The sequence below is a fragment of the Cupressus sempervirens genome, chromosome 9, assembly GCF_028749045.1.
Source record: "Cupressus sempervirens isolate cs-2001-9-10 chromosome 9, ASM2874904v1, whole genome shotgun sequence".
Classification (NCBI taxonomy): domain Eukaryota; kingdom Viridiplantae; phylum Streptophyta; class Pinopsida; order Cupressales; family Cupressaceae; genus Cupressus; species Cupressus sempervirens.
In genome coordinates, this window is record NC_143126.1 from 302,130,334 (window position 1) to 302,144,373 (window position 14,040).

Sequence of the window (14,040 nt, forward strand, 5' to 3'; positions counted from 1 at the left end):
CCACCCTCCACCTGTTCTTTGCCATTCGTTTTGACCATGCAATCCTCTAATAAGTGTCCCGAAATTTTGCAGATTTTGTAGTGACTAATAGATTCCTCAACCTCAATCTCCTGCCACCAATAACCCCCTACCATTTTGATCTCTACTGCATGTGGAAGCAAGGGATAGGGTTTCCACATGATGCAAATCCTTGCATATTGACTAAAGTCTTTCTACTATATTACTTCATCCACTTTAACAAACATTCCCAGTTTATCTCCTATCATCTTGAAAATATCCTTATTCTAATATTCATGGGGGAGATTATACAACCTGATCCAATTCGACACCTCTTCCACCTTCACTTGTTTAGGGTCAAAGTTGGGAACCCAATCTTTAATGAAGAATCCCACTCCCTCCATCAAGAAAGGTCCATTAAACATTACCCTAGTTTTTCCCTGCTTAGAGTCCATTATGATAAAAAAAAAACCATTAGTCAAAGTCTTGATTGTGGTCTTTGGCCCCTAGGTGTCTTCAACCCATTTTTTCATTTTGACCAAGGATGGCCAACCTCCCCCCATTTCATGAAGAAATCCCTATCCCTCAACAAAGAAACCGTGGTCTTCTACTGTTCTTAATCTACTCAGATGTTAATTGCCTTGCTATCCATAGTCGTTGGGGTGTCCTTGGTTAGAGGTGTCGCCTTTAATTGTCTCTCTTCCTCCCTCTTGAACCATTTCCATTTGTTTCCAGCCCTCCTACCTTGAGGAAAAAACAAATCTTCTCGTCCTGATACAAATTCCTCATCCCTGTTCCATTTTTCTCCTTGCCACTTCTCACTATACCCAAATCGAGATTCAACTTGGAACCTTGGTGGCTTCCATGGAAACCATACCCCATTGCGACGACCCCTGCCCAACTGCAAGCAATGTCTGCCGCATTGGTCTCGAAACCCTAGTTTCCACTGCCTCTCCACCATGGTCAGTGACATAGTTACTATACCATAAATGTATCATAATTTTTTGAGAATTTAAAATTATTAATATAGAAGGTTCACCACCAATTTACTTCCATTTTATTTAATATATTGATCTATTAGTCTTTGTTTTGTTTTAAATTATAGTCATTGTTCTTTTCGATTTGATTGCATGTATTTTTATCATGTAAATAACATGACAAAAAAAAAGTTTACGCATTAAGCTTGACTAGACTCGAACCCCAACCTCCCACATGAGAGGCTCACAAGTTAGCTCATCTTTTTTCAATTTAAAAAAAAAAAATGTTATAGAAAGAAATAATAAAAAATTAAAAACTAACTCTATCAAGATTAGAAAAAAATATTAAAAAATATTATTCATGTAAAGTAACATAATATCACTAACTCATATTAACAATTATAAAAAATAATAATACATAATATCACTCATCAATATAAATTAAATTAAAAATTTAAACAATACAATGAATGATAAATATTCAATTGTTATTAATCATTTATTAAATTTTTTTTATAACATAAAATATTTAATATTAAAGAAACAATGGAAAAATCATAAAAAAATCATAAAACAATGAATTTTTTTTGTTTGTTTTAAAGTAAAAATGATGAAATTAGTAAATTAATTTATAAAAATGGATTTTTGTGATTACAAAAAATCTATTTTGACCAATCAAATGAAAAGTAAATAAGATTTATATATTCATGAAAAATAAAATATAAATTCTAAAAGCTACTTTAATACTTTAATTTATAATTGGTTGATTTAATTGTAAAATTAGATTGAATGATTCCAATTGTTTCATACTTTTGACATGATGAACCATTAACAGAACTCAATAGAAACAAAATAAATGATCAAAATTAGCATAGCCAGTGATTAACAATTAAAAAATCAAAGACTAATATCATTATATGCGTATATTAGAAATAAGATAAATGATCAAAATTACCCAAGCCAGTAATTAACAATTTAAAATTCCTTTTTACCACGTGTAAAAGAAGACTAATATTATATGCGTACATTCTCAGAACGTATAATTCTGTTTGAATTATTTTTGACGGTATGGTTCCTGCAACTAAATTTCTTTCCTTTTATATTTCAATTTGAATTCCTCGCTATAGTTGTTTTGCCGTTTGGATGGTCTTGTCAGGAATTTTTTTCATTTGGCTCATTTGGTTTTGAGTGCGTGTCGGACTGTAGAGTACATGTATCAAATTGGTGCTTTTGTTTGTAGAAGATCAACAGAAGATGTCTTCAGAGTCGGTTGTGAACGTTTATCCTCTTGCGGGCTACACTTTTGGTGTAAATAAAGCGAAGGTGTATAAGGACAGTTTACTGTGTGATAAATTAGACAGAAGAAGAGCCAAGTAAGCTTTGCTTTCTGTCATCTTCAATATGGAATTCGCTAAAATAAATCATCTAATCATGTTTGTATTTGATGATTTTCAACATATCATTTTGTTAAATTTAATTTCAGAGCATGAAAATATTCATGGGTTGGAATATATGTATATGTTGGGTTCAACAAGGATCACACGCCTGACGGCAGGCTACAGGGTTCGAGCCTCGGTCGCTTAGTTATAAATTGATCCAGACCATTTGACTACTCCATAAAATCTTTGCAAAATTTGGAATTTTTTCCTCAATTAGCAAAACCTAGGCGGTGTGATTTTTCTTTGCGAAAAAACTGTACCATTGAGGTTTAGGATATCACAAGGTGCTACTGGAGAGGTCTTTGGGGTTCTAGTCTATGTTGTATGGGTACTTTTACCCATACTTCTAGGACACGTACCAAGTACTGGTATACGCAATATTCAGTGGAGAGCATCATAGCTAAGGACCTTAATTAAGATTTCTAATTTTGTTTGTGTTTTAGAGTGCTGTTTTTCAAGCTTATTTCAATATGTAATCACTACTCAATTTGAAATTTCGATAGAATGATTGAACGACATTTGAATTTGTGTACTTAATCTTCAAAGTTAATATGTGATAGTAAACTTTATCACTGTTCTTGTTTTGAAAACTCAATATTATATTGTTAGATCTTTTGTAAAAATAACTGCACCTGTACTCATCTCCAAAGTACCCAAATACCCCCGCCTCTGTGCAACCTTGGACTTCTATTCCTTCATTTAAATTTGTAGCCTTGTGTAATCCAAAGTTCGGATTGTGTTAATTATGTTATAATGAGATGAATTTTCGGCCCACCTTAGGGCCAACATAGCATCCATCACTTATAAATTAGTTTAGATTTTTCTCCCTTAATAACTCATTTATTAAACGTATGGTTCCTTGGAGTGTCTTAGTTCTTAATTATTCCTTGAGTTTTTGTATGTTATGGTTCCTGATTGTCTCTCCATTTTCTTATTATCTTGCAGTGGTGCTTTCTGGATGCCTAATGACTTTTTTTTTCATAAATATATTTTATATTTTCTGTGTTAGTCAAGTTTGTGCCTTATATAATTCACTGATAATTCTTAATTTACCACCTTTGAAATGCAATCTATGTTTGCCAACATCTTTCCAATTTGGTTTTTAAATCTTGCCTTTTTATCCAAGTATTATTTTTATCTTTGCAGATGTTGCCAGTGATGATTTTTTTGATTAAATATTGTGAGGTCCGATCTATTAAGGGGCCTCATCCCGACTGCATCACATACACATATCCTGTGCAAACCTCAGAGGCGTGACAGGCCATACCAAGAGAAAGAAAAGTACCAACTATCCCTGAACCAAAACGTTAAAAACACTATGAACAAAAACACGCCAAGAACAACAGCAAAGAAACTATCTGCAGTGTAGAGACAACAAAACCATAACAATAAAGCCACAAAGCTGAATTCACCCAAAAAAGTTAAAGCATTTTCAAACAAAGCCAGTGTTAAATTTGTGAACCAGAATGTTATAATGCAATATACAGAAAAACAGAATAACAAAGGACACTAAAATTATCCTCGGAAAACCCTCCACTTGAGGGTTAAAAACCCTATTGTGTGCAAAAAAAAAAACAAAAACTACAGTGATCTCACACAGTGCACTTATGACTGATGATTCTCAACAATCAATTAATGAGCTTTATGCACAGTTTTATCACTTTTGCTATGAGAATGCTGAGTATACAAAGTATAAGTATCTTATCAGTACTTCTCACAATGAATATGACTAACAAATATAAATTGATCATACATAGATCAAACACACAGAACTTCCCACACTAAGATTGTTGGAAATTCTGAGACTAATCCAACACTGAATACCTTTGCACACAGTTCCACTGTAATAGATTTCTACATTCTGTAGAATAATTAAAATTCTCTGCCTCAAAAACTCATCCATGATGCAGAGAGCACTGTGAGAAGTGTTAGTGAACCCTATACGCCAAACTTTCCCTTGAGGAAAACCTTCAAAACCCTACTTTGACTTCCATTAAATCTACACAAATCCTACTCCCAATCCATGGTGTTAGACTGACCACAAGGACTTCCCATGATGTTCACAGTTCTACACATGCATCCAAAATGGGTACTTTTGAGTACTAGGACCAAAATCCCTAAAAAGGGCCAAACTTAGATTTTGACTCCAAACTTCATTCACAACCCAACCAACTCTTGAGATACCTTTAGAATGACCAAACTATCAAAAATCCACCAATGGTTCGGCTCAAATTTTTGCACTTTATGCTTAACCCTTATTAGGCCAGAAGGCAGACCTAAAGTAATTAGGCTTCCTAATCTCGTTTTCAGGCCTTAATTCCAAAATCTTCCAAACAACCCTAGGAATACTTTTTCTTTTCAGATACCCTTTTCAGAGTTCTCTGAGATTCCAAAGTTTCAGGGTCTGATTCTCTCTCTAAGCCCCTTAACCCTATTTGTGCTGATCTAGGCTTAACAGGGCTAATTTTGGGCATTTACAAAGCAAATATGGCAAAATGGTTTGTGCCACTGGTTCCAACTCTTGGGACATCTTCCACAACATCTGCCAACTCCAAAACAATCACAATATTGGACCCCACTCTTGTTTTGTGTTTCTGCATCAGCATTTACAGCCTATTTCTAGCTGAGCACGTACGGATGCTGGGCCTAGGGCTTCTTAGTAAAAATAAAAAACCACTGAATTTGGTGCCATGCTTTTGGGAACATATAATACAATGTTTCTACTTGCTTTCCACTGAAGAGCATGAAATTTCAACTGTGGAGAATCAAGTAATAGGCATTTTCTGAGAAAACCCTATGAATGTGAGGGTTTGGTGACATTCCAGACAAAAATCCCTCGTTGCTTAATACTTCGCACCAGAAACTCAAATCAAGTGCAAATGAAAGGTAACTCACTCCTCTATCTTACCATGGCAAATGATTCAGCCTATCAATCCGTAACTTCTAATAGCTTCGGTTAGATGACAAAACTATTGGGAAGTACACACACATTTATTCTCTAATATTTATTTATATTTAATATTGTTATGGCAAAATATAATGACATGAGAAATATTAATTATACATACATACATACATATATATAATAATAGTTATAATTGTCATTATGTTAATTATATGATAATGAATAGGCATGTCCCATGAAAGGACATGTCTCTTCTTGGTTTATTCTCCATATAAATGGAAGAGATCACTGCCTTTGGAAAGCACATACCTTATTAGGTAGTGCTAAAGCCTAATACATCTGCAGTGATCTTCTAAACTCAACAATATTGATAAATATGTTGTCAGTGTTTTCAATGGGGTGTTTTAGATTATAAGGTAAAACCAAGTTTTGAAGGGGACCCGAAACCCTTAATAGAACAAAAAAAGATAAACCATGAAGCACTACCAAGTTTTACAAGGACTTGAAACCTGCAGTTTAACAGTAGCAAAATCAAGTTTTACAACGACCTGAAACCACATAAAAGGACGATAAAACGAACCTAGGTTTTACAAGGACCTGGAACCTAGTTTTTACAACAAAAACCTAGTTTTTACAACAGACAAAAATCAAATAAAAAACCAATATCAACGACCAAATACCAGGATCACTACAAAAAACCAGAGACCAGAAACCAGTGACACTACTAGCTGCTATTGCAGCTCTTTAATCATTTTGACCACCTCTTTGCTGACCTCCGCAGTACCTTGGATGGTATCAGCAGCCGATCCTCTAGTAGCCTTAGCTGCCCTTTTCCTAGAGCTCTGTCTGGTTCTTTTACTTGGTCCACTTGGAGACATAATTTCTTCATTGGTTCGCTTCCCTAAACTTGCAGCAACAACACAAATATTGGAAGTAACCTGCTCCATCTTATTGCCACTTTCTTTGATCAGCAAACGAAGTTTTTGTTCATACTCCTTTAGTTTCTCTGGTATATTATCCACCTGCATTTCCATCTGACTGATCTTTGCACGGTCAATTTCCTGGTCCTGTTGCACCTTTTCCACTTTTCTTTTCAAACTCATTAATTCATTATACATCCATGAGTCAGCTTGCAGAGAGGTATCAGCTTTAAGCTTTGCAGTATGCAGGAAAGAAAACATAGTATCCCTATAAGTAGAGTCGTTCTTCTCCTTCCCCATTTCTTCTCTACCAGAAGACTCATCCTTGTCTATCCTTATCTCTTCCCTCACATTCACATCAGAAGGGTCCTCCTTTTCCTTTGCCATTTCTTCTTTTCCATCCCTCACTCCCTTGGAATGTTCACTTTGATTTTCCTCTTCACCAACATTACTCGACCCTGTATTTTTCTCATTACTTTCTTCCTCCTCATCCTTACCAATCTCACCCTTGCTTCCCGGGTAGCCTTCCAAATTCGAGCTGAATTCTCCCACATCCGTATTCTCCTCCTCCAAATTTTTCTCTTTATTTTTCGAGTTATCAAACACAATAATCTCTTCCACATTTTGCTTAGGGGTTTGCTGGGTTTCTTGCTTCAGACTCCTTTTTCCCTTAACGCCTTCATCACCCTTACTCTTTCTAAAGTAAGTTTTGCTAATAGAGCCCTTCTTTTTTCAGGAGGAGAAGACCCAATGGCCTTGTTTTTGCAGTAATCCTTAATAAATAAAATTAACCCTTCATGTAAAATCGGACGAGACTTTTTTTATGAGTTTGCAAACTTTGGAGTAAAGAAAATCTCAGATAAAATGGAAACAAGAGCCTATCCTTGTGCCTAAAGTGATTGAGGAACACAAAATGAAATTTATGAACACGCTTAGCTCTACCATCTAAAATAAAATACTCACGAATACATGAGAGCACATCTTGCTAGATAACCTTAATCTGACTCAGTTCATAAAAATCGCCATTCTTCTCCAAATTTTTTTCCTTTTCATCCGTTTTGGGAAATTTCATAAACGCAACATTTGAAATACTCGTTTCTTTACTGAACTTTATGCCTTCCTTAGGCAAACCCGTCACCTTAGCTATGAACTCTTCAGTCAAATGCACGGTCACTCCATGCAGAGAAACCCTATCTTCAATCCAGTTTTTGAAGAATGCCTCTGTTACATGAGGTTTATACCCATGAAGACGCTCCAAATAAGTGGTGACATTACCCTTTTGTAGAATATGCCATATAGAAGCTTTGGCCTTCCATGCCTTGCAATTTTTTGGCTCCTGTTTTCGTGGTTCTCTGCCCATTTCCAAAGACTTCGAATTATTGCAATAAGCCAAAATCAAATGGAGACGAAGAACAGATGAATTAATCAAAGACAATACATTCATTGATACAACTAAGGTATGCATTAAAACAGATACGTGCGAAGCTAGGATTAAAATCACATTAATGTACTTCCTCGAGGAGAGAACATTGACATCCGTAACCCCACTCCCAAATATCATTAAATTGCTAATCTTGGCAAATCTTTCCCTCCGTCGCATGAGTTGTATCATAATTAATAAGGGCGTTCAAATTCACATTCCTACTTAAGTCACCATGCCATGTCATCTTATATCCCATTTGGATAGCATGGTTGGCAATCCAATCTGCCACTTCATTACCTTTGTGGAAAGAATGAGATATAATCACTTTTTCAAATTTATTCATTAAAGTTTTAATTTCCATAACACTAGCTTCAATCGACCAAGTAATTGAATTTTTATCATTAAGCATATTGACAATGTTTAAGGAATCTCCTTCCATCCTGAAGTTCGGAAAACCAGTTTCCATTGCTAGCCTCATTGTATATAGAGCAGTAATAGCCTTAGCTTTATGACTGTTAGAGATACCAATAGGTATTGCAATGGCATCTATTATATTACCAATATGATCTCTCAAAACTCCTCCACAACCTGCTTTGCCCGGATTTCCCTTAGTAGCACCATCAAAGTTCCTTTTAAGCCATCCAATAGGGGGAGCCTTCCATCTAGTCATCAATCTTGGGTCATCTTTTTTAATATTAGAACCTTTAGATAACATTGGAGTGTCAATTTGAAAGTCTTGATCACATCTTCTCTAAGACTTAAAATTTTTCTTTATTGCCCTGACAATATTTTGTCCAAGTACCCACTCTGGCATTTCTTTATTTCTAAAGATTCTGTTATTTCTTTCTTTCCAGATACCCCACCAGAGATGGGGAAGAGTAATTTTTCATAAAAAATCAACATCAGTATCCTTAGATGGACATCTCCAACTATTAAAACAAAGTTCAACATTATTTTGATGAACCCAAGTTATGTTTCAGTAATTGAGAATAGAGCTCCATACTTGTTGACTGTAAGAACAGTTTAAAAACAAATGATCTGTGTCTTTAAAACCTCCTTTACATAGACTACACCTATTAACCACATTAATGCCTCTTTTTTGCAAGTTATCCTTAGTGAGAATTTTGTTTTGAAGCAAAATCCAATAAAATATATTTATTTTTGGTATGAGACCCTTTATTCAAGCTTGAGACCATAAAGGTTGATTACCTTTCTCCTTATATTTAAAAACAGAAGAAACTTTAAATTGACCACTAGGATCAACATTCCATATTATCTTATCCTCCTAATGGGGATAAAAAGAAAAGGCATTCAACATTATCTGAATGTTATGAAAACCCTGGTCAACATCAAGCAAGTTAACCCAATTGTTGTTATGCCAATAATGTCCCACAAAAGTCTCATACAATTGCTTGCATTTGTCAACTTGGGTTCTATCCTCAAAGTCCTCAATCAGAGGATGATCCATCAACAAGAATCTTCCCAAAATCAGGCCTTCTGCCCATTTCCAATTTTCCATGAACACCATTTGGCTAAGGTATTCTCAGTTCTCTGAACAGCTCCCCAAATAGCAGAAGGGGAAAGAACATTAGGAGATGATAGGAAATCAGATAAAGAATTGGCATTAAAAAGATACTTATGTTTCCATATAGTACTCCATTCCTTATCATCATGATAAACTCTCCATCCTTGTTTCGCCAGAAGAGCTCTATTCATACTTCGTATAGACTTGATTCCCAAGCCACCTTCCCGGATGGGCTTACAAATTTGATCCCATGCAATCAAAGCCATTCTCTTCTTTTCCTTAGTTCCAGTCCATAGAAAATTTCTTTGAATTTTATCAATAGTATCTGCAAATTTCATTGGTATTCTGAAAAGACTCAAGGCATAAGTAGGGATACTTTGGAGATAGGCTTTAAGGAGCATAACTTTACCAGCTTGACTCAAAAGATTACCCTTCCAGCTTGCCAATTTCTTGTTAAATTTATTTATGAGATCTTCCCAAAAAGAATTAGGAGCTTTTGAACCCAAAGGAAGACCCACATAAATACAGGGCAAGGATCCTATTGAGCACCCTAGAATTTTAGCAATTTTGTTTTGTCTTGGGATAGGGTATTAATAAAAAACAAAGAACTCTTATTCTAATTCACCAACTGACCTGAGGCAGAAGAGTACAAATTAAGAGCTTGCTTAAGATTTCTAGCTTCCTTAACTTCAGCTTTACTTATGAAAATAGTATCATCAACAAATTGACCATGAGAACAAGTAAGAGGTTGAGAAGAAGGCTATTATCCCCTTGTAGGGCCAATTTCCCAATATATCTCCCCAAGCAATCAGCCATAATAATAAAAAGAATAGGGGATAAAGGGTCTCCCTATCTCAATCCTCTAGAAGGACTAAAAATTATAGTAGAACAACCATTCACCAAGACAACAACAGAAGTAGTAGAGATCAACTGATAAATAGCTCTAACAATTTTATGATCAAACCCAAAGGCCTGTAAAATCTTAACAAGAAAAACCCATTCAACTCTATCATAGGCTTTTGCAATATCAACTTTCATGATAAAGCCCTGATTATAAGAACATGATAAAGAATGAATATTCTCATGAGCAGCAATGACAGAATTAAGAATTTGTCTACTTGGGATAAAACCATTTTGTTGAACAGCAATAAGAGAAGGAAGTACCAGCAGCAACCTGGATGTTGGTACTTTTGAAATATTCTTGTAAAAGGAATTATAGAGACTAATAGGCCTGAACTGGTCTGGAGAATCAGCCCCAATCTTTTTGAGAATCAGACATAGGAAGGTAGAATTAATTTCCTTCAACATTCTTTTTGCCCCAAAAAATTCCTTAACAGCATCACAAACATCTCTTCCAACCAGCTTCCATGTCTTTTGGAAAAAGAACATGGGAAAACCATCTGGTCCTGGTGATTTGTCCCCTCCTAAGGAGCAGACAACTTTTAAGATTTCTTCTTCCTTAGGAATGGAACCTAACAATTTATTCTGTTCCTCAGTAATTAAAGGAGGGATCACCTTTAAAAGTTCAGCTTGGTGAGCAAGATCAATGTTAGGGTCAGCTGTCATTAAAGAAGAAAAGGAGACCATCTCTTCCGAAATATGCTTTTCCTCAGTAATCTTCAAATCTCCCTTTTTAAGATATGAGATACGAGTTTTGGCTCTATGCTTCAGAGTAGAAAGATGGAAAAACCTAGTGTTCTTATCTCCTTCATTCAGCCAGATCGATTTGGATTTTTGCCTCCAATAGATTTCTTCTTTAGTAACAATGTCATGATATTGAACCAACTTTTCATTCTCTTCTCTTTCAAGGTCAGGAGTATATCCTTCCTTCTGTATCTTGTCCTGGATAATTTGGATATCATCTTTAATACTTTCCTTACTCTAAAAAATATTACCAAAACATCTTTTATTCCATATTTTAACCTCCTTTTTAACATTTCTTAACTTTGAGGCCACTCTAAAAAGAGTTGTACCTTCAACATCTATATTCCACCATTCAGCCAATTTACTTTCAAACTGTGGATGCTACATCCACATTTTTTCAAATCTAAAAGGAAAGTTCTTCTTGAGATTTATCTTATCAGCAGAAAAAATCAAAAGGAAATGATCTAACCCAATTTTTTGAAGTGCCTCCAGTTTGCAAACAAACTCTTTAGTTCAATCAGGTGAAATAAGAGCTCTATCCAATCGAGCCTAAATGCAATCATTACCTAGCCTCTTATTACTCCATGTAAACTGAATTCCATGAAGATCCATATCCATTAAACCCTCCTTATTAATGAAGTCCATAAGATCCAGTCTTCCTTCTAGCTGACTCACATTACCTCCCTTTTTTTCATGGTCATAAAGAGGAACATTAAAGTCTCCCATAATAATCCATCGACCAAAGTAATCTTTACTCTTTATATGAGAAAGATTGTCCCATACCTTTTTCCTAAGATTCTTGATATTTGGAGCATACATATTGACAATATACCAATCCTTAGTCTGATCAATGATAGTAATTTTAACCACCATGAAATGGTTACTAGCATTCAACACAGTTCTTGAGTAATAAGATTTCTTCCATAACATCAGAGTTCCCCTTGAAGCTCCTTTTGAACTACTAGCTTTTAAACAATAATCTTTAAAAGATTTAATTTGTTCAGCTTTCTCCTTTTCCATCTTTGTTTCTTGCAGTAATAGAAAATCCGGTTTATGCTCTCTAACAAAATTCCTAACAACATTAGGTTTATGAGTACTATTCAAACTCATAATATTCCAAGTGATAATTTTCATATTTATTTTTTAGGGGTAAAATCCAGAATAGTTGCCTGTCTTCCATCAACAATATTCTGCATACTTTCTCTAATTTTCCTAGAAGATTTCCTTCCAGGTTTCTCCAGAGTACCAACATTTGGTTTCACCTTACCTTGCTGGTCCAATTTACTACTTCTAGTCTCCACTCCTTCCGGAGCTGTATTACTCTTCTTTTCTATCTTTTTCCTTTGACTCGGTTTATGTTTAAGATCCTTCCCTTCCTCCTTTATCTCCTCAAGCTCAAATTCATTCCTAAAGGGAACAATTTCTTTGCACATAGGCGTCTCAAGAGACTTTGGGGTAACATTTTGATTTTCAATCAGTTGGAGATTTTGAGAATCTCCCGGCACCATCAATTTACTAGAGTCGGACAGAATTTTCCCCTCTAATGCAGCCATCTCAACTAGATCTTCCCAATTACAATCAATCTTCTGATAAATTACTAGCTGTTTTGTCAAATCCACCATATTTTCTATATTTTGCTTAGGTAATACAGATTCAAGCATCATCCCATCCCCCCGATTTTCAATGTTCAAGTTTTCTTTCAAGGCCGAATTTGACATTTTGCTAGTATCTTGAGGTTCCAAATTCAATTTATCCTTCATATCTTTCATATGAGAAACTTTAGGTATTATTCCCTTAGCTATCAACATATTAGAAATCATTCTAATAGTTTTACAAGCTCATTTCTTTCAATTGTGTTTCCCTTACATCCACATAATTAGAGTTTATATTAAGGTTATAGAATAGAAACATATATCATCCTTGGTCGTTTCTCAAACTATCTCCACCCATCATAGGCCATGATTATCTTAAGAAGCATAATAAAAGCTGAATTGGATATTTGTAAATTTGTACCATTCGGAGGCTCTTATGTTGTTTTGTTATTTAAACGTATTTTCAATATATCCTGTTTACCATGGTTCGTAGCCAATTGTTATTGAAATCACAAAGTGTTATAAGAACTAATGGAATTAGTTTAGGTTATCATTCCTTTTGATTATTTTTTCACCAATGTACATCCTCTGAATTTGTAGTCTTTCATGTCTATAACTTTCCTGTTGCTAGAACAAAATTCTTTTCAAGTACATTAGATTTCAGATTGGTAAGAATTTTGAATAGTCAAATTGATGGTTAGCAATTTTTGTATGTTTATCATATTTATGCTTGATATCCAAATAATGATTACACGACTTTCTTTGAGATAAACTCGAGATCAACAACTGTATAACTCAAAATGTGGAGAGCATACTGACATTGTGGTTATTGTAGTTTGCCAAATTCAGCTGTAGTATTTATGTGTCTCATATGTTCCCTTTTGACTTGTTTTCAGTTACACAAGAGAAGGTATACGGAGATCTGTGGAAGGGATACTTCTGGTTAGTATATTGTTTGTATGTATCATTTCTTTAATCATGATCCTAAGTGCCAAAAAAAAATTATGTTCGTAAGCTCAGGAATTTATTGGGACTGGTTTACATGACAGAAATCAAGAATTGATTATAATGATAAGAAAATTTCAGTTATAGGAATGATTTTCTGAACAACTTCCACTTAGAAAATTTCTTTGCACTTTTTGTGTTGTCTCCATTTGGAACCCTCTCCCCCGTTGACCATAAAGAATAAATGCATTTCCCCAAAAGGTATAGCATAGAGAAACAACCACAAATGTTGATCTGATGTTTTTCTCGGTACTTGTAAGATTTTTCTTTCACTAAAATAACAGTGTAGAGGACTTTTAGACCTGCAGATTTCTTCCAGATGCTTTTGTAACTTTTAATGCAGTAGTTCTATTCATGAAAGGTGAAATGAAACTACAAAGTAGAGTGGATAATTCCATTGTTAGTGTTATAGAGAGGAGGGTTTGTGTTGTTTTGCAAGTTTCTATAAGATTAAATTTAGTTTTCTACTGCTATATGCTGCTTATAAACATCCATTAATACAAGTCTCTGATATTCTACTGGATTCTACAAACCAAGCATGGTAACAACGTTCAAAATAGTCAGTAGGTCTCCAATGTTTTGGATTTCAATATGTTTAAATCTATATAATTTA

At 34.7% G+C, this 14,040-nt stretch overlaps 1 protein-coding gene across 2 annotated transcripts in view; it reads left to right on the forward strand.

The window, feature by feature from the left end:
* The first annotated feature begins 2,027 nt into the window (after positions 1-2,027).
* LOC149538604 (pre-mRNA cleavage factor Im 25 kDa subunit 2-like) overlaps positions 2,028-14,040 on the forward strand; it is a 74,344-nt gene continuing 62,331 nt past the window's right edge. For both annotated transcript variants that reach the window (XM_089799918.1, XM_089799916.1), the window contains exons 1-2: positions 2,028-2,347; positions 13,319-13,364. In XM_089799918.1, the coding sequence (XP_089656044.1) occupies positions 2,229-2,347; positions 13,319-13,364 (165 nt within the window). In that variant the 5' untranslated portion in view covers positions 2,028-2,228. The remainder of the gene's footprint in view (positions 2,348-13,318; positions 13,365-14,040) is intronic.